Raw genomic sequence first — 22238 nt, 5'->3', positions numbered from 1 at the left:
TTAAGACAGAGCTCTCACCACCTCTCACAAAAACAAAAGAAATCTTCATTTTTCAATATTACTATCTGGCCTTAAATATTACGTTGTAATGTTTCAAGCTGAAAAAGCAATGAAGTTGGTTTATATGTAAAAGAATTAATGAAACATTAGGGATAGAGAACACAAATCCTATAACCTCCCCAGCGGCATAAATGGTTACATCATTGCTTGTCCTAAGCTCACTCTGTCCCGTAACAACTTTGGTTCTCTACCCCCCAGCCCAATTCTCTTGTCTCCCCTCACAGCCACACTGACAAGAGTCGGTGTCACGGGCTAATTCCAAGTTACATCTGTAATTAGTCTGGTTGGCCTTTGCTGACTGCATAATGGATTCACAATTATTAGCTGTGAAGAATGACAAATGGATGGACATTGCAGTGGCACAAGCCTCATTTCCCTAGGCAATCATGCTCTGAAAAAAGAGGGGGGACTATCACCCAACAATTTAGTTGTACTTAATTGATCTGTAATTTAACTCAATTAGTTTCAGATGATTTGTATTTAATTCTCTAAGAATCTCATGAAGTTTAATGAAGATAGAATTTTTTAATCTTCCACATGACTTAAAACTAGAATAGATACTTAATGAAGATATACTTTGAAAAGGGAAAAACTCCATTAGAATGGTCATTAAGAAATGTTAGCCTGAACAATAGAACTGACCATAAATGTCTTTATATAGAACTACTTACATATTTAAAACTATAAATCTGTACATATGCTTATAATGGTATATTAATAACTTCTTGTAATACTGGAGTTAGTAAGGCTCTGATATCAAAGGCTCTAATCATTCACTTCTAGAAAATAACTCTGGCTCTACTGTTGGTGCTATATATTCTTGTCATACTGGTAAAGAATTCCAACTACTCACAAACAATTTAGCTGAATGACCAAAATCACAGTTTCCTCTGTCTCTGTTGCCAAGCATCCTTCAAAATGTAGTTACTAACCAGCATTAAAACATATTTTGAAGTTTAATTTGTTTTATGTTGACACTTACAAGATTTTTAAATTCTATTGAATGTATGCCTACTGTAATATTAATTGTGCATGATGGCACTTCTTTACTCAACAGGTCTCATTGCTTCTTTCAAGTTACATTTATTTAATTCAGACACTCTTAAGACTTTTTAAAAATTCAGTGATGTCTGAACATTTTAGTTGGCATCCCTCTTCTTGTGCATTATCAGTAGAACTGCTTCTGAGTTCCAGTGTCATCTGTTTAAACATGCTAGGGATGATCAGCTCTGCAGTGAGTACAGGACACCCGTAAATTCATTACTACTAATGCTGCCCAAGATGAAAGAGCAACAGCATCAGCATCGTGTTGTGCTATTTTGCAAATGTAAAAAATCCGTTGTGAATTTTAGATGAATGGTACTAAATGTATGAAGAAACTACATATTTGGTATTCTCCAATAGTATTTGTAGAATCCCCATCCAGAGCAGAATCATATTTTACTGGAATTAAACCCAAGAAAGGCAAGAAATATGAAAAACCTTCCAATTCTTTAATTCCAGGAATATGTATGACTACACCTTTGAGTGGGAAAGCACTGGCAGAATATTACATATGAATAACACATACTATGTTCATTTGGAGAAAAACATAAAACATTGAGAAGCAAGAGTGCAGTCACAGAGCTCATTTATTAGGGAACGTTTTGCAAGAGCTATTCTTCTAAATAGTTTGGGAAACTTCAGCTTTTGCTGTGAAAGATCTTTAAGAAAAATAATTGAACCATGTTTGCCCATCTGGATAGTTTCATACCAAATAGGCCTAATTCAGAAAGAGGGTACCAACTTACCCTAGGAGGAGGGATTTTGATTTTTAGCTCTTTGGGAAGCTCTTCCTCTGACAAGAGGTCAAATGTAAAAATGTTTCCATCTCCACCACAGGTAATCAGACACCTATCATTATGACTGCAGCAGATCCCCCGGATCTGCCCATTATCATTGTCATGCACATTAAGGTACCAGTAGTCCTTCAGGGCACCCACTGAGAGGCCTTTCTCACTGAGAGGATAAGCACGCAGCGAGCCATCCTGCATCCCACAGATCATCAGGGGCGGGCGGGTACTGTTAAATAAATAACAAGAGTAATAGCAGCAACTTCTAACAAGCAAGCTCAAAATATGAAAAGAGCTGATCTAGCTTAATAGAAATCACTTTCCCAAGTTTGGAAGCTGAAAGCAAAGTATTTGGAGCATTTCAAGTATGTGTGATTCTACTATAAAGTGTTTTGCAGCTAACTGGCTGTTCAAGAACATTCCAGCACTTGCTGGGTATCTTAGAACTAGTTTTAGCCCTGAGCTGGGCAGTGTAGCAGACACCAAGTTAAAAGCTAGAAAAGCAGGTTTTAGCCCCTGCTCCCCATTTAATACAGATGGTGATGACTGCCACCAGCAGTAGATTAAAGCCTGAATTAAACCTGCCTCCTTTTGATGCAGAACATGCCAATTCTTACAGGGAACCTAATACTGGGAGTCTGAAAAGAATCCAGCCTTTCTATTTGTACAGTTCACAGAATGTCCTGAGAAGCCTATATTCTTAGCACTAGAGGGATGGACTGACTGCTCCATGTTCTATTCTCATTGTTAACTATGATAAAGGACTGCTGTTCTGGTGATCACTACATGCAGGGACTTCTAACGGTTCTCCTGGAGTTGTACAATCTAGGGTGGTTGAGTTCTAGTCAGTACTTACTTAGAGATCCTACTTTTTCATCTTTGAAGGTCTTTTAAAATTACTCTATCAGACACATGGCTCAGCTATGTCCATTAGGAATTTTAAGTGAAACTTAGTGCCAGGAAAACCAGAGTTATACACTAGAGTTGAGCCACGATGGAAAAGGGACAAAGGAGCATTCCTCCCTTCCAAGTTCAATTTCATCAAGCTTTATCCCAGAGCTATTTGTTACATTACAGTGTTTTACCAGAAGGAGATTTGGTGAATGGGATTGTTGTCAGTGTCCTCCATAGGAATCACTTCAAAGGGTTCATCTCTCCTCTTCTCAGGGTCTTCTTTGTCACCATGTGAGAATTCACAATGATAGAGAAACCCTGAGTCGTAACCACCCTGAAGAAGAGAAGGACCATAAGGAAATGGTGAAGCAACTGACTAGGAAAATGCAAATTTCAGAATAATGCTTCCTTTCTTAAGAATCTGTGATAGGTTAGAAAATCCTACTTCCAAACACCTAGAGATCCTGTTTATCCCCAGACAGAAGTCTGTCATGATCTCTTGCATTAAAAGCCATTCAACCACTATGTTAAAATCCTGCCTTCTGCTTGTGAGGGAACAGCTCAGTCTTTGTGCCCATTCAGGCACTACCAAGAAGGGCACCTACTGGATATCTACCAGAGTGACACTACTGGTATACTTCACAAAAACCACTGAAACTGTCAAGGATGAAAGGAATTGGATGTCCTAGGGATGACAGGTTTCAAAGGGAAAGGATGTCACATCATGCAATCCCATCAACATGTAGTAAAAACTGATTTACCAAAGAAAGCCAAAATTTTCCTGGTGCTGAATAAAAGCCACAGAGGATGGGACTGGACTCCTCTGGTATGTAAACAGGTGGCAATGGCTCTTCTTCAGGTTCTTCCTCTTTAGTTTCTTCCACCTCAAGTCCCAGCTCCTTTTGCTGGTTTATCCATTCAAGCCTTGCCTTCTCCTTCTCTTGCTTTTCTTTCTCTCTCCGTGCAATCTCCTCTTTCAGCTATTACAATGAGCAGAGAAACACCGAGACATGAAACCAAGGCACTCCACACTTCACTGGCTGAAGGAGTCTCATAAATGAAATCCAAGGTGGTCCTGGCATTATACATACAGAATACCTACAGAAATCTCTTTCCTGTCAACCTAGCAGAGATCAACCAGACTTCATGGCACTCTCCAGTGAAATTCCCCCCTCCTCTAAAGTATGTACTCTTGGTCCTTTGAAACAGAAATAATTCTGAATGACAAGCAGATTTCAACATTTCCTCAGAGGGATTATTCCAAATCTTCACCACTGTGCTTACTCCTGCAGAAATCCTAAGTCCTGTCCCCTGCCTGCCCTGGTGAAAGAAAAGAACTGAAAACCCAAGTAAGTTCTAGTACATCATTGGCATAGAGCAAAAGAGAGAAGCTGTAATTGACTTAACTTCTGAACAATGAAGGAAAGATTTATCAAACCTTTAAAATTCTATTCCATTCAAGCATACTATAGCATAAACAAATATCAAACATTCTCTGAAACAGCAAGCCTTAAATATTATCAGCTGATCTTTGTCTGATATATGTTTTAAAAAATCTCCTGCTCTAGGGACTCTACAGACTATAAAAATTACTTTTTTTATCACCACCCTCATGGTGAGAAATCTTTCCTTGCATTAGAGCATCCTTTTTGTAACTTGTTAATTATTTATCTAATTCCAAAGTAAAAAGAGAGCCATTAATATTCTTTCTCTCTGTATAAAATTTTTTTATTTTTAGTGATTGTTTCTCAACATTATTCTTCTCATTTGAGTAAAAAAAAAAAAAAAGAAAACCAACCAGAAAACAAACAAACAAAAAACCCAACAAAACTCTACACACATTGTTTTAATCTTTTCTTTCATATGCATGCTTTGTGATCATTCTTATAGATACTGCTGTGAAAAAAAACATTGAGAGATCTTTCTCCTGAATGCTGACTTCCTCCAAGTTATAACATGAAATGAAGCTTTGCCAACATTCAGTGATACAGGAACAGTTAACAGAGAAGGCAGAGAAATCACAGGTTAACAACAGAACTAGAGACGTTGTTGGATTGTAGTGGATTGAGTATGGAACTGAGAGCCTGCCCACTGGAGTTCTCCTTCTGAGCCTAACATCAGCTTGCTTTTTAGTTTCACAAAACTAACTGTAGCTGTGAGTTGGTATAACTATTTCCCTTTGGCCCCACATATTCTTTTTAAATACTAAGTGCCATTCAGAAATTAAATGCACACCTTTAAACTTAAAAGATTTTTTAAAAGCCAGAAACACTGCTAAAAAAAAGAGATGTTTCATAACTGTTGAAAGAAATTTCATGTAGGGTGAATATCAACCACAAGAAATAGTCTTTTTGTGAAAATTACCAAAATTAAAATGTTGTGAGAACTAATCCACTATGTTTCCCTTTCTCTAATGCTGTCTTCTAATTATAATCAAAATTCACATCATGCTTTCAGTGTCATGTAGGTTTGAATAAACCAAAAACAATTTGTAATTTCAAGCCACAAATGGCTTCTACCTGTCATTCCCTTTCAAGGAGCTAAGCAAAAACCCTGTGATGAAATACAGGGACTAGAAACTCTTCTGGGTAGTTTGATCACCTGGCACAATGAAGAAGATGAAATTCTGCCACAGTAGAGATTTTTACCTTGATTTGGGATTTAATACTATAAAAATGGAAGTACTGTTTTGGCAGGTTTTTTAAATGATAGGTGGTCACTTTATCCTTCTTCCCATGGGGAGGGGCAGGAACCTGGACAGCAAAGCCATTCTTACAAAGGATGAGCAGCGTGCTCTTGCCCTGTATAAAAACACAAATAATGGGGCAGATGTATAAATGGAAGCAAGACATATGGAAGGAAAAGTTGGTTAGGCAGATGCACAGGCATAAAGCCAAACTCCAGCCACACTTACCTGTGTTCTTATTTCTATGTACACTTTTAAATCAGACATCAGAAATCAGTGAGCTTCTTTTATGCTAGGCAAAGCTAAGGAATTGAAGAAATCCTTGCTGTGTCCAAACCAGCTATAATTCTGGCACTGCTTAGCTTGAAAGCAGCATATTTTGGAAATTTGGTTAAATTAAAAGATGGATTTGACCCAGGACTTAGTAGGTTTTGGGTTGATAATTTCATATATTTCCGTACTAATAAAGACTTGGCTCAAAGTCTTGCCAAATGCTATGTACCTTTCAGTTAGTTTGTTTTTTGTAGGCACTTCACAAGTCCTTTAAAATATGAAGTTAGGAAGAATAGGTGAGGTTAAGGTAATAATTATTCAGTGTTTTGAGTTTTTAAAAGACAAGTCTGTATTTAGTTTCAATTTTCATACGCTATCTGGAGAAAAGAGAGAGAGGCTTATTTTATCTGACCCATCACTAAAAATGTGCAAAGAGGGCATTTTAGAGTTGCTATGGAAACCCTAACTAGGAACGATATGGTTCCTGTGTCTACAGGATCTCAGTTTAAAAATGCATTCATTAAATGTAATGTATTTAATCAGCAGTGCTTCTTTAAAACAAATTACAAAAAATAAGCAGAGTGACACTCAGATGCTGGCACTGTGTTAAGCAAGTGTTCTTATCTAGCAATGGAGGCCAGATACTGGTAGAGAAAATTACTCAGGCAGAATCTATCATATCCAAGACACAATGGGTGCTTTTTTTAGTAAGGAGGAGTACCTTGTCTTCAAGGAAAGGACTCAAAATGTAACTGTCAGATCAAAATCTGTTGTTTTTGCAGTAAGATAGAATTCATACCAAGACGTCTTTTGCCAGCTTTTAGGAGTGGAAATACCAACACTTTGCCACTATGCACCTGTAAAATATATCTTGCTAGCATCTAAATATACTGAATAGTCTCTCCTCTAAATAAGAATACTGGACCAAATAAAATTTCAAATTTTCTAGGGTTATCCTAACCCTAGAACACTTTTAAATATTAGCAAAAACCTAAGTTGATATGTCCTGACACATTTCAAACACAGAATGTGAAGCATCCAAAATCTTTCTTAATGCTGTCAAAAAGCTTTTTAAAAGTCTGTTTTAATAGGGGCAAGAGTCACAGACAGTAACGCTCAAATAACTTCTTTGTCAAAGAGAATCAGTTCTTCAAAAAGCTAAGAAATAAGATTGTTGCTTCAAGCCAAAGGCTCAAAAAGCATACCAAAATCTTGTAGTTTGCATTATCCAAAACCCAAAATATGTCCATAGTGACTGAACCAAAGATTCAGCTACTCAGAACCTTTCAGAATCTGTCATGCTGAAGCAGCATGAAGAACAAAGTAGCAAAACATTATTTGTATTGTCTATAGAGAACATGACTAGAGTCATGAATCTTCATCTATTTTGATTGGAAATTCTTTTTAAAATTATATGTTAACACTGCTGGGAAGGAAAGAAAAAAAATATTAATTACTCACATAAGAAGGTGGAGACCACTGTAATGCCTGTACAGGCCCAGGGACACAGATGAATCCAACAGGCTTGTATTCATCCTCAATAGCAAAAAAGAAAACTGTTTTGTCTTTACTCTGAGGAAAAACAAACAAACAAAGATGATGACTAAATCAAAGCTGACCAAAAATTCAAAAGACTCTAAGCACTTTATGACATTTTTTTGTGTTTAAACAGGGGAACTTAGGACTGGATTTCCATGACAATTACTGGGAGATAATAAAAATCCTTCCCATACTGTTCCAAGAAACATATTGCACCCATAGCTTTAACTGCTCTCATGGGCCCCCTTTGGCATCACCTGCCATATGCTTTCTGCCCATTTCCTAGGAGCTCCTTTAAATCTCAAGCTCAGGCCTGATTTTTTAGATAAGGCAGCACAAGCTGATTTCCCCAGATAACAAGAAGTTCCAGAACTGAACATGATTCATGTTCAACAACATGACTCATTGTAGCTCAAATCCTACCTTAAATGAAATGCATGGCAATTCAGCCGAATGAACACGTAACTGCAAATGCTCTGATCACAGCTAAGGACTAGCTTTCAAAAAGAGACACCACATTAACTGGAAACTCAAAGACTACCAGGCATAATGACTGACTGACTGACCCTGTGGTAAGGCCAAGCAGTGCTGCGTAGCAGCTGGATTGCTGCCAATGTGGTGCACCAAGGGACTTGATTCTACTAATTCCAAGATCCTACTAAACTAATTCCAAAAGTAAGCAAATCCATCTTCAAAGGGAATTACAGAATTCACACTAAACAGTCCAGTAATTCACAAAATGAATTGTGTGAATTGCATGGTTGCTTTCCTTCAGAAAAACAGATGTGAGTGCAAACAGACCTTCTCCCTGCACAGAGAACTACAACATCCCATCAACAGCAGCAACAGAAGTAAATCTGTGTTGTCAGTAAACAAACTTTTCCTTCTCTCTTTTAAAAGGCTCTACATTTGTGGCTTAATAAAACCAACCAAACTAAATTATACATACCCCTGTGGCTAACACACTTCCCTTTTGTGCATATGCCAGGGCTGTGACTGTAGCGCCATGAGGTTTGAAAACTTGTTTCAGATTTATCTCTGCAATCTCATTGGACTGTCCTGCATGACCAGGCAGCAGTTTGGGATCATAAACCTCAATTATGCGGACAACACCATCTTCAAATCCCACGGCAATTAGACCTCCTTCAGGATTTACCTTTAAATGAAATGAAGAAAAAAAAAATCACAGTGTACATCTGAGAGCTTCAAAGAATAATCCATATGGCACATGCTCTGGTGTTTACCTTTAAACTCACCTTAGGTGGAAGTGTTGCTAAAGCACAAAGAATATTTCATACATGGGAAATGTTGTTTATTCTCTCTAATATGGTACCACAAAAGAAGATAGAGGACTGGGGCCTATTTTTTGGTTTGGATTGTGTTTTGGTTTTTTTAGTGACAACATGGCACTAAAACTGAATATGTTAATGAGGATGTGGTTGTAATGTCTGAGGAAGACGTAATTCATGCTGATATAAAGCTATATCAGTGCCTTCTTAAGAAGAAGAGCTGAAACTCAAAAAAAAAAAAGAATTATATTTCCCTGAATATAATATGGGACACCAAACATAAGTATGATTTTTTGAGAGGTCAGGGCACAGGCTTGGGTCTGGTTGAGTCCATAGAAAGTACAGCAGTCAACAGGGAATGCCACTTGAAATGGAAAGGAGGAGGAGTCGTTACCATAAGTCCTGTAGGTAAGCCAATTGCTAACAATTAAGAGAGGCTTGAACTGTGATAAAGGTTAGCAGAAACAGCTCTGTGTTTTAGCTGGATATAGCTGGACTTGTGGATTTAGCTGATATTTGCCATACATGGTAATGTCTTGAAGTCAATTACGAACTGATTTGTTGGTGTTCACTTATCTAACAAAGACACTGCTAGCTTACCTATGAGGAGATTATGGTATACAGATGCTTCAAAGTATGTTGCATTAAATTTTCTTAGGTTAATAGCACTGATTTTAAAACACATTTGCCCACTTTAGGTGACCAAGTACCTAAAGCAATTTTAAATGCAGCTGGATAGACTAAGTGCCCTCTGTTTTTCAGATTGTGTTTAGTAATAACTTGCATAAAACTGAACTGAGTCAGTTTTGTGATGCTGTACAATTTATTGTGGCAGACAGCTTACATCATGAAGGTACAGGTAACCATTTAACACCTCTGAAAGCCTGCATGGCCAGAATTATACTTTTATAAAATAATTATTTTTATAAAATAAAGGCACTCTCCCAGTGGAACCCTCACCTTGAACATTCAAGTAATTATTTGCCTCCTAAATTTGCTTGCAATTAACCCACCAGGCATGCTATGTCAAGAACATAACTATAGACACTGCTTTAATTAAAATTAGCAAATATGCCTGAAAGTGATATACTCCACACTCCACAAATGATCAGTTCTGGCAACAGTTTTTAATGATTTATCTCAAAATGTTTGTGATTTGTCTGGCCTGTCATTTCAAAATGTGTTAACTAACTCAAGTTAATTGACATTTGCTCTGTGTGGGTTAAATAGAAGCTGTTAGTCTACAAACTCAGACTACTTCCCATACTGCACACAGAGATCTGATTTCAAAATCTTAGGAGGGCACAAAGTAGGATACCTGATAACCCATAGTAAAGTTAAACTGTTCCCATACTGTATACTAACACACTACCCCACAAACTTATCCATACATCCTGCTACAGTGAATTACACCATGGCCTGACAAGTGACCTCTAACGTCTTGTTTGCTGAGCACCTTCCTGGATGCTGGCAGGCTCATAGGCTCCTTGATGAATTTTTGCTAACATGCTAGGAAAAAACTCACAACAGCCGGTGCCCATGCCAGTGCTGTTCCTCCCTGTTTAAACTTGATTACACTCAGCTGGCTGTTGCTGCTGAAATCATAGATGCGCACTGACCCTGTGTGGAAAGGAGACAGTAAGGATTTATTTCTTGCAATGTCACTTACATGTTAGGATTTATGGAGAAAAGTCTATTTATTTGAATTAAAATCTGGATTAAATGCATGTTTTCTCTTTTGAGTAACAAAATGCCTGCATGAAAGATGACTGATGGTTACAGAGCACCACAGCTAACATGGCGTTCGTGAACAAAATGTATGATTTCTTCACTCTTCAACTCATACAGAACCAAGAGTTGTCAAAGCTGAGGGTTGTAATAAGAAGTCCCAGGCTGACAATCTACACGTAATTTTCAAGCGAGCACGGAATTGTGGCATACTCTATGAAAATCTGTACTGACAACATAGGAAAAGATGATAGGCTACTACTTGGGACTGCCTAGGGAGGAAACATTTAAAGGGAAGAAAACACAGGAGATTGTCCACAAAAGATCCAATTTCATTAGAGGGAAAACTAACAGATTCATAGGCACACATACTGATTGCATAAAATTCTATTCCAGCTAGCATTTATGTGAAATGTTGTTTGCTCAACTGGTAGGAGTTAGTCTCCAGGCTAGAAGAATATGTGCATTTTATAACACAGGCAAATTACAAGGCAGTACTGACAAGAATTTAATTAAAAGACCATGTAGTGTTTTCTGAACAGTGCAAATGATGGTGTTAGTGTTCTGGCCAGTAGTTCTTCTTTCAAAGCACAATAAAGCTAACACTGAGAGGCCTAAACAGCAACATTTGTACAAGTTAAATGAATATGTCTGCAATTGCTTGTTATCTGTTGAAGAAAGTATAATAGCTATTGCATTTTCTAAGAAAGGCACAAACATTAATATTTGCAGTGGCTTATACAACGCTGGGGGTGCATGTAATTCCTTACAAGATAAAAATCCCAACACTTATTAAAACCCAACACTGAATACAAGTGCTGTTATTCAAACCAGATGTCTCACCTTTCCAGCCATTCCTTCAGAACAAACAATTTACAAGGTTTCCCATTAAAAATTCTGTTGTTAAAAGGCCAGGTTTTTAGGATGAAGCAGTATTAATGCATTGTTTCAAAACATTAATGATTTGCCTTAACTATTAAAGAACTGATCCCAGGAACAACAATTGCATGTACAGTGACTTCGCAAGAGCAAATACAAAAACACAAAATACAGTAGCTCCAAAGCAAGCATCATTGCTCTTCAAAACCAATAATGGCAGTGGCATGAGAGGAAAGAACAGTGCACTTACGGTCAAGAGCTGTGGTGGCCATCAGGTATGTAAAGGGAGAGACACCAATGGCCTCAATCCCCCCAGAGTGGAAGGTACACATGCGCTCTGGGTCATGGCTCTGCGGTGCAAAACAAAAGAGAAATTATTTTACACTCATGCTCTCCAGTTTGAGCTCATGCTGCCTGGGAAATAATTTCATCATCCAAGGAATTACAGACTTTGCAACAATTTTTTTTTACATTAATTTGTATAGTATGTGTCTTTTATTTACCATAAAATTCTTGGAACATATTTTACTTTTCACATTAGAATTCTATTCCCCACAAGGTATGTTCCTATTTACTTTATGTTCCAGAGCAAAAATTAAAAGCCCGCTTTTTCACCTCTGTCATCTATTTCTCCATCAAAAACATCTCCAGCAGTAAGACTAGTTACCAGTAGGATAAAACACTTCAAGTGTGTTTCTTCTTATTTTTTTTCTAGTTCTTTCTATCATTGAAAGACTACAGTAAGGATTAGTTCAAACACTTATGTATAGAGGAAATAACAACACTCCTCGAACTCATTTCCTGCATCCATGCAACTTTCATTACCAGTTTACAGAATCAAACTCCTTTAAAGTAACTTGAATTTGGCAGCTGAAATTTCAGGAATCAAAAATCAAATTCCTCTTTACCATCCTGCACAATCATTACAATCAATTACATTTGAAAATTTTTATGAAATAAAATATCTGTTTCAATGCTACAATTTTCTACCGTGCAACTTCATAAAACACAAATTTCATTTCAGATGGAACCAGTATAGTTACAGGATGTCATAGGATATGGTTCCTATTGCAAATGAACTGAAGAAATCAGAAGAAAGAAAAAACAAAATTACCATATTTGAAAAAGTCAAATCCAGCTTCCATATTGCTCCACTTGTATCCTGAAGAAGAAAAAACATTAATTGAATATTTTCAGACTCAATTTGGAAATAAAACTGCACATGGTGACTTCTTAAAAAGTCCTTAATGATTATCATTGTGAAACAGAAATTACTAAATGCAATGATATTGGTCTTATGAATCCCATTCATCACTTTAAGGTAATAGAACTTGGACAATACCTTTTGGCATTCTATTCTTATGCCAGAGTCTCACACATTACTGTACACTAAAAACACAGCACAGCATAATACAGCATAATTCAGTTGGAAGGGACCTGCAAGGCTCACCTTGTCCAATTGCCTGCTCAAAAGTTAAAGTATATCATTAAACACCAAAAGTTAAAGTATATCATTAAACACCTCTATATATGCCTCTTAAACACTGACAGGCTTGGAACTTAAACCACTTCTCTAGGAAGCCTGTTTCAGTGTTTAAAAAAAAAAACCAACAAAACTGCAGGCAGGTAGGTAGGTAGATAAGAAGACTATTTCTATATATCCAGAAGACTGAACTCTACTAAAAAGAAACACTCTCATTTGTAATAGACTCCTGCTGTTACTTACCAGCATGTTCCTCATTTTCTTTTTCTCCATAAGGATGCATGTACCTGAGTATGTCTTACCTGAGCAAACCAGAAGGACTGTCCATGGTCATGAATTTTTGTAATGAAATTCAGGCTGACATTCTTGCCAAGCCAAAGTTCATTCATAGGCTCCATCTCCACTAACCCTGTGTCATCCACACGATCAGCAGTATCTACTACCTCAAAGTTCCACATCTTCATGGCATTGGAATCATTAAAAAAAAAAAAAAAAAGAAAGAAAAAAGCTTTTTTTACAAAACCACGTTGTTTTCATACACAATAAACATGAAAAATCAAAATTTTAAGAAAGCAAAATCACTGCTTTGAACATAACCTAGAACAGTGACTGGAGCTTCAATTCAGCCCTGACACTAGCAGAGCTGTACACAGCAGCTTCAGAACTATGCAGAATAAATGGTACCTGTGGGCACTCAGCATGGCTCATCCTGAGGCACCACAAAATAATGGGAAGTCTAACCCTTCCATGTCCTGCTCTGTAGGATAAGGACAACATATCAGTTAGCATGCTCATAATCAAGTGAATTTTCCTAAGGGGAAACACCAACCTATAAACACACCAACAAAAACAACAACAGTGTTTGAAACCCTCCGCTGTCTATAGGTCAGTATACCATTGATTATCTGGGTCATTCCACACACATCAGCAGAAGACACATCATGTCCTCCCTTAAAGAGCAGGGAAATAAGATTGCTATATTCTTGATCATTTACAGGTGAGATCAGAAAGTGCTGTTATGCATAAGGAAAACATTTTGACCTTAATTTATAGAATTATTTGCTAACTTCAGGATGCTTTTGCTTTAATTTTCCCCTATTTTAGGATATGTATCTCTGAGATGCCAGTTAATTTCTATGTTATTTTAACATTAATAATCTGAGCTTTTAAACACTCAGAAAGTTAATTTCAAATATTCCTGTAGTTTGTTTTTTATCTTTTAGATAACACCACCTGTTAATATGCCTGGAAATTATAAAATGTTAGAATGTAGTCAGGAACAAAACTGTTTGAAAACCACTGAAGATAGTTTTGATTTACTAAAGTAAAAGCTGATTTATTCATTCCTATTAAAAAAGGAAAATTGCATGCCATGCTATCCAATTCAAACACATACACTGCGGAGATGCGCTCTTATTTTCTTTGTTCCACCAAATAATTTTCAGAAAGAAACTATCCTCCAAAAAGCTGGTAAAGGAAATACATAATATTTACCTGCTGACCCCACATTTGCACGCCCAAAGGCAGAGCAAAAGAAAAACTCACCCGAATGACACCATCTTTTCCAACAGAGTAAAGGTCTCCTTCCTCAAAAACTAACTGGCTGACAGGGCCCTCATGACAAGGCTTGCGTCCAACTTGACAGAGCTCTACTTTAATGAGTCCACCTTCCCAAAGCAGCAAATTGCCCCACTCAGTTCCTGAGACAACCTTCAATGTAAACGAAGATAAGTGTGTAAGCACCTGCATGTAATTGTGCAGAAGCACAGGCAAGAACCCAGCTAACATTTGTGGCTTCCTTCCATGAAAGCATTAAATCAACGGCAAAGTACAGACATTTGCAAGAGAAGATGTAAAGGGTGAGGAGGTTGAACTTTTCAGCAATGTGACATAATTTGCATGCACTGAAAGTGGTGACGATTGGGACCAACAGTCTCTTTGTATTTCTGTACACTAATGTTTTCACATTTGAAGATACTCAGCTCTAAGCCAACACAGGTATTTTTTCTGTGAATTACAACACTAACTATTTTCCAATTATTACAAAGCAAGACAGGGATTTTGGGCAAACTGATGGCAATATTTTCTTCTCATAACAGTGCATCACGGGCCTGATTAGAAACATTTTTAAGCAAATAATAATCCTCTAGCTTACCAAGAAGACTTTATATCAAAGCCTAAAAGGGTACATAATATTTTTCTTCTGGTCACTTTTTCTCACTTACCTTCCCATCGGGCAGCTCCACAAAACCTGTAATGTCAGACACTGCTGTTTTTCCAAACCGGCCCAAAGCTCCTTGTAACTTGAGACCCGTTAATGTGAGAGCCATCTTCCAGAACCTGAGTACAGAAAAACACACCCCTCTCTGACACAAGATTTCCTAAACACTGGCCAATCCCTCTTAGACATTGCAATAGTCTTACCAGGCATGTCTTGCTCAGGTATTACTCCTTTTTGAAGGAGAACTTGGGGTTGTATCTTTTGAAAATGACATAAAGCATTACATCTACACAAACATTTCCCTATACTACTCCTATGAAAAAGCTAGGAAAAGGATTTGGAATAGGCAGAATGAAGATTAAACTACTATTTAAAATTAAAAAGTGTAAAATCCATAGCTACATCTTTCCAGCTACAACCCATACACATAGTTAGGGATATCTATTTTATCCTTGCTGTGGAGTGTATGATGCTCAGTTTTGTAAACCCAAGGGACTGAGGACTTCATTGAATGTCATCCAAATCCTCTTGTGGAATTAAACTGTACTATAAAATCTCACTGAGCCAAAGGTTTAATCCTAAATATTAGGGTCTCCTGTGTGTGCAGGAGACATTACTTTTAAGGTAACTGTTGGAAATTGTAATTTGAGTCCACATTTGGGTGAAAGGTCACATTTATCATGTAATAAAAGCTATGTCAAAGTTTATTTGTAGTATTTCAGCTCAAAAGAAAGTTTATAAGAGATTTTGTCAGATTTCCATAAATAATGCATTCTAAACTACACTTGTTCTGTTCTAAATAAATCATTTGCTATTTCAGACCCACCCTGCAACCAAACTATAAAGCAAATCTCAGGTCTTGATCTGATTTCCCCATTAAAATTCAAATAAACTTTAGATGCATTATAATTTTTAAGATATCATTTTTATTACAACAAAATCCCACTCACAGCATAAGACTCTGCTGTGTTAACATTCAAGTACTGGATAAACACAGAACACAAAAAGAATGTTTAAAGTCATTGGGTGTTTGAGCCTTTTTTATAAAAGGACCCATGAACTTAGCAGCAAAGGGAATGTATGGAAACATCTTTTGTAGGCTTTTGGTGCGATCAGAGGGTTTCTGATCCATGACTTGGCAACCAGCTCCAATGGCTGTCCAAGCAGTAGATGAGCTCAAGAAATCAAAGACAAAAAGCCCAGAAAGCACAGAAGGTAAATATCCTATCTTACTGGCTAGAAGTCATGTACCTAAAAGTATTTTTCACTTCTTCTTCCCAGTGCTTGTTGAAATTACAAGAATGGAGCCAGAGGTACTGACATTTAATACCAAGCATCATCCTATTTGGATAGCAAAGATATTGAAATATTTGTTTGACTGGCTGAAGGATTTGAAAATCCTCATTTTTGTAATTGTAAGGGCCAGGTAAAGTAGCAATCCTCATTGGTACATGTTTGCTAATGATACATTCTTGTTAGTCATCTCCTATGTATTATGACTGCAGAGGTGTTATGTACGAATCCTAATCAGCGAACCTACCTGATGTGTCCTGATCCACCTGTAGTTAGATGCTCTTCATTCTCAGCAGAAAACATGACCCTGTAAACATCCTGTGCAAAAGCTTTTGACCTCAACAGAGTCTCCTCTTGTTTCCAGTCCCAGATGGTCAACATGTAGTCAGGGCTGCTCCCAACACTGGCCAGAAAAGTGCCAGTACGGTTGAAATCACCAAAAACATAGGCTATCTCTGTTCCACCTAAAGAAATGTACAAGACCCAATACACATGCACAGGAAAGAGGTAGAAATAGCACAAAAATGTACTCAGAAGGAGCTCAACTTTCACTGAAATTATTTTTTATTCAATAGGTAAAGGCTTTAGGTTGGCTATCTCTATCAAATAGAAGTTTCTTCCCATGCAATAATAAAAAAAACTTGAAACCAATTTTTCTATTTTTGCTGTGAAGGACCAGAATATTCTATTTCCTTATAAACTAAAAATGATCCACTACTCCATCTGCTGGGATCTTTAAACACTAGTCCATCTTTATAAAATAGAATGTTTTACACTACCTTTCAGTATTCTGTAGGGCCTCACCGAAGGATATGTGTAGATGACAATGTTTGGTTTCTTTCCTTTTTCTCCTACTGCAAAGTATTCCTTACTAGGGTGTGCCTTGAAAAAGCAGAAGTCTTGTTGCATGCTGTAATAACACCTTTGTCTTTATCCTGAGTTATTGAGTTATTGTATTCACCCACTCATTAGTCAAAACATACTGCCATAAATTCTAGATTGCATTTTTCAGTGTTTATTCTGAACAACTGTCAACCTATTGCTCAATATCAGAATGAAGCCACTATGCACACCAAATGGTATATCCCACATATATTGTGGAATTGTCACAAATGGTGAAACAATCTGCTTTGTGATGCATCCTTTTACTATTCCTACCTCACTCAACCCACTAATCTTTCCATAGCAGCATTTGTGTCAGCAGCCATCCACTTCAGCAGACAGCTGCAGAAGAGCTATCCTGAATGACACTCCTCTAAAAGTGTAAAAATGTACACTGATTCCCCAGAAAAGGCTGTTTACAATGAAACTGGACAGTCTGAGACTGATAGTCTGAAAGCCTCACTCATGTGCAATAAAACTGAGAGACAGCAGAGCTTACACATGGTAAAGTGCTCCAAATTCAGAGACAGAACTTGATACTTGAAGCTCTTGATAAGTTTATTAGAGTGAAATCAGATACTTTTTCTCCTTATTTGTTTGGGAGCTTGGTTTTCTAAATTTTAATTGCAAGTAAGACTCTATATTAGTCTCAGTTGTGATTAGGACAGATGAAGTGTTGAAAAAAATAAAAGAATTGCTATGAGCCAAAAGATTAAAATAAGAATGTAAAAATAATCCCAGCTGGATTTGTCAGTCATTTTAGGTAGCTGAGCCTGGGACCAAGGTGTGCAGATACTTGTTCTCTGCCAATTATATTGATGGGATGAGAAGCCCTTGCTGCATGATCCACACATTTCTTTAATCAATACCATATACTTTCTTATGTATACGAATGTGCAGCTGTAGAAGTCTCCCATATCTGGCAACCACAACCAAGCAAACATTTTCTCCCTAGAAAGTGACTAAAGTTCTTAAACAAGAAACAAAAGCCATACCGTGATAAACCCAATGCCACCGCCACAGCTGCTCCGGACGTGTTTCTGATACTTAGTTCTCAGGTTCTGGAGGATCACCTGATTGCCTGCTACATACCCTACAGTATGTTTATCCATTACCATCAGATTTACAGGTCTGGTACAGTCATATCCAAAAGAATGTCTGGGAACAGCCCAATAAGGAAAAGATTAGACACTGGCTTTCTAGACAGTTTACTAAGTGGGTAGACATGCTTAAACTGAAACTGAAATGGGAATACTGAAACTAGTGACTAAGCCTGAAGGCAGGAGATAATTTTCTTCAGTATACAGTGAAAGTAAAATATATCTTGACTATAACTGAAAGGAAGGCACAAGTAAAGGCCTTCTGAAGTTCACATACCATCTTTTCATCTCCACTATGGGTATATCTCTTGCTTCTACTGGATCATTTGGAGCTGCAAGGAATTAATATGTTATCTGTGCTCTCTTTTCAAATGAAATGTAAAAGATGTGCATCAGATTACCAGGAACTGTTCTACAGACAAAAGATCAAACCAAGCAAGTTTTCAAGCTCACTTCTCAACTGTTTACAGGCAGATGTAAAAAAGGGAAAGTCCGATCTTCAATAGCAACTGAACTGTGTCTGCAGAGAAAACCACCAGCATATACAAAAGTCACCTATCATATCCTACCCTACTTGACCATACCTACCAAAGAGTTTATTGTAGCTCTTAACTGATGGGCACCACTTCCTTCATTCTATGAGTTTACATCTCCCGAGCACCAGAATACAAATCTACCTGGTTCCTTCCCCACTTCTCCCTTATGAGGTACACAGGAGCTCTTCTGCTCTCCCCTCAGCTTCTTGGGGAACACCAGTGTGGCTACAGAGAAAGGGAGAGCTTCGCAGGGCATATTCTTATGCCAGTTTTCTGCCTGGTCCCATTAGCTTCTCCATGATCTAGTTCTACAGCAGTATTTAAGATAGGAAGCACTATGCCCAGTAAGAAATCTTTATGAGGTCAAGACAACACTTAATATTAACTTCACCCAGAACCATAACTGGCCAGAATTTTCACCTGTGTCTCAACCAAAGGTATCCTACTAATGCCACATAGGCTACTCCAAATTTGACCAATACAATTTTGAGAAGGTATATTAAATATCATTAGCTTTGAATTTGCACAAGCTCAACAGAAAGGATACTTAAAAACAAGAAGGTCAGTGGGTATCTCAGTGTCATCAGTGGCATATGGTCCTGAATATACATCTTCATACGTGTAGAAGAAATTTTCATCTAATTTCTTTTTTACCTCCTCAGGCCTTTTTTGTGGTTCTAAAGATACTTGAATATTGTCTTGTTTGTCCAAATTGTCTTCTGCACCTCAGAAGTGGGAACACAACAGAAATTTATATTCACCATATGTTTTGGGTTAGTTGCCAATATTTGCACCTAACCATAAAAGGGAAGGAGTCACAAATCTTTGCCCCCATAGCTCAAAACAAGGGTTCCATATCGTAGTGACTACTTGTCCTGGAACAATCTGAGACAAATACTCCCTCGCACTTTCAAAAACTTCACTGTAAATATTCAAAACTGAAGAATTTAAACAAAAAAAAAAATTGAGACTGTTTGAAAAATACTGGTTTTACAACTTTAAAGCTTACTAAAGCAGTTCAGTTGAGGTTTGCTTGATATTTAGGTCTCTACTTTAAAAACCAAGCAAATTTAAAGTGTCTCTTTTCAGCAGCTATTGAATGCACATTGTTACTCAAAACAATTATTAAAACCACATATAATGGACTACCAGAAGACACCACTGTCCTCAAGAAAGCAAATTGCTAATGTGTGACCCAGTGTAGTTCCTCACTGGATTACAATGCACAATACTGTCAACTTGACTTCCAACTAGTCGTAAGCACTTGCTAAAAGTAGTTGCCAGTTGGTTATCTCAGGTTAAATCTATTTTGTAAGCATTTCATGCTGTCCTGAATGTTTTCTTCCCTAGGTGGGCCATGAGAAACAAGCAAGGCAAAGAGCAAAATTAAGTCAACTGAAAGGGAGCAGAAATACTCAATCACTGTAACTGACTACAGTCTGAGGTTGTCAGGCTGTTCCTAATAATAACTGCAAAAACAATAAAAACTAGAACGTATGGGGGGTTTTAAGTTTGTACCACCATCTCCTCAGTGAACACCTGCTCTCAGCAATGCTCTCAATGTCTGACTTGTTCCCCCTCTTCCTCCTGTTCCTCTGCAGTTGGTGATTCACTTGAAACACTAGTTTTGTTTTCTTTTGCAAAGTATAAATTGATATCACTCTCTTAGGTATGAATTCCTTTGACTAATTTGCTCATACATGCCATATTAAATAAATATATAGTTCTGTAGTAGTAAAAAAACCTCCTCTGTCCAACAACAGACTTCCTGCTGTTTAGCATTAAGTGTCAGGAGAAGTTTACTTCCAAAAAACAGTAATTTAAAACTTAAGGGAAGGAAAGAACAAGCATATCCTATAACAGAAAAGTGTAAGAGGAAGACCAAACAAATGCCAAAACTAATGCAGCAATGAATCAAAAATCCTTCCAAAGTGGATTTGTTATTCATGCTACCTGGATCTAGTGTGTTAGATGACATGCAGGATACTTAAAATAGTGTCTAAAATAGACACTGGACAGGCATTTCAAGATGAAAAATATGTTAAAAAGAAAAATACTGACCTCTGATTGAAAGAGTCTGGTGGAGTTAAATACATGATTTCAGTATTAGCTACAGAGACAGGTCTAAGCAGCAAAAATTTTCAGGGCAGGGACTTTGAGAGCTGAGGCACAGCAGGAACAGCAGGCACAGGGCTTAGTCCAGAACTCCACTATGACCAGAGTAAAAATAAAATTTGGCAACACCAAGAGCAGGAACTGGAGTTGAAGTAAAAGGGGTGAGTGGTGGAAGAAGGCAGAAGTTACTGTAGGTTCAGTACTGAAATCACGATATAACAGGGAAATACTCACCACTGGGATCTGCCTCTGCATCTTCTGCTGGTTCCTGTTCCATTGGAAAAGGTGGATGTTCTCTCTCCCTGGTGGTGGTAAAGACAAACCTTTAGTATTGTTGCCTTTATTTGCCATTTAGACCAGTCTCATTTTCTCTCAAATGCTTTGAGATTCCCAAAGATGCTATTTGTCTTCTGCCTGTACACAAATATGTATAACCCAAAGATATATCTTACTTTGTAGAGTGAATTAATTGGCTCAGGTTTTAGGACTCCAGGCTCTGAATAAATTGCTACAGCAAGACTTTCATCTAAATACTGTGTAATGGTGGGAACTGACATAATTTAAATGTGTTGAGCTTATCTTCAATATACTGGGATGAGATCTGCTTTTGAGACAACAAGGCTATTCCTTCACCTTTGTGGTGAACTTCACAAAAATATCCAGATATAGACAGTCTGAGATCACCTATTATCTTGAATGGAAAAGCAAAAGAGATAACTCTTGAAGAAAAAATTACTTTCTTCAAAACATTTTATGATAATGGAAAACAAAATTTAAGAGTGAACAATTTTTTTTTTTAATTAAACATCTTAATAACACCCCTCCCTCATATGATTTTCACATTTCAGATCATCTTTTTCAGGGTGATATTATTTTCACGAGTTACTGTTTTCCTCTGAAGTGGAAAAGGTCCAAATTTGTCATATAAAAACCAAACACATTGACCATTTTTACAAAAGTCTCAAAAAGAAGGAAAAGAACATAAGCATTGCTCTTACTGTTAATTTTGTCTGCCTTTTGATTTCATATGTGTTCTCCATTTCCAAATGAAACACCTTAAAATGCACATTGGAGCAACTTTGCATCAATATTACAGCATGAAAAAAACTATCCAAAATGAGAAAATTCAGAAGTTGTGTATAAAGAAACATGAATACTCAGAATAAGAAATATGGGCAGGATGCAAGCAAATCCCTCTTCATTTATAATCATGACTTTGATACCACTAAGAAGTCCCTAAAAACGATTTCCTCTTTCCAGCTCTGGGTCAGAATCCATTTAGAAAATATATTTTGAGGAATTTCAGGCTTTTTCAATATTTCAGGAAAGGCCAAGTGTCCTAACAAAATGCCCACAAGAAGGACAAAGAGGACAAAGAAATACTTCAGATATGTCATTCTTGTTGTTATATAGCCAATCTTCATCCAA

The 22238-nt window shown here is 37.3% G+C and overlaps 1 protein-coding gene across 1 annotated transcript in view; it reads right to left on the bottom strand.

Moving 5' to 3' along the window:
* CFAP44 (cilia and flagella associated protein 44) overlaps positions 1–21087 on the bottom strand; it is a 36474-nt gene extending 15387 nt beyond the window's left edge. The window contains 17 exon segments of the mRNA XM_041410919.1: positions 1851–2121; positions 2978–3120; positions 3548–3766; positions 5435–5587; positions 7207–7317; positions 8234–8440; positions 10099–10193; positions 11431–11530; positions 12295–12342; positions 12966–13121; positions 14209–14373; positions 14889–15003; positions 16425–16641; positions 16957–17059; positions 18055–18217; positions 19243–19420; positions 21045–21087. Of these exon segments, the coding sequence (XP_041266853.1) occupies positions 1851–2121; positions 2978–3120; positions 3548–3766; positions 5435–5587; positions 7207–7317; positions 8234–8440; positions 10099–10193; positions 11431–11530; positions 12295–12342; positions 12966–13121; positions 14209–14373; positions 14889–15003; positions 16425–16641; positions 16957–17059; positions 18055–18217; positions 19243–19420; positions 21045–21087 (2487 nt within the window).
* Positions 21088–22238: the final 1151 nt, after the last annotated feature.

This window comes from Onychostruthus taczanowskii, unplaced genomic scaffold, assembly GCF_017590055.1.
Source record: "Onychostruthus taczanowskii isolate IOZ18803 unplaced genomic scaffold, ASM1759005v1 scaffold34, whole genome shotgun sequence".
Classification (NCBI taxonomy): domain Eukaryota; kingdom Metazoa; phylum Chordata; class Aves; order Passeriformes; family Passeridae; genus Onychostruthus; species Onychostruthus taczanowskii.
This window is presented reverse-complemented; position numbering and strand designations above follow the sequence as displayed.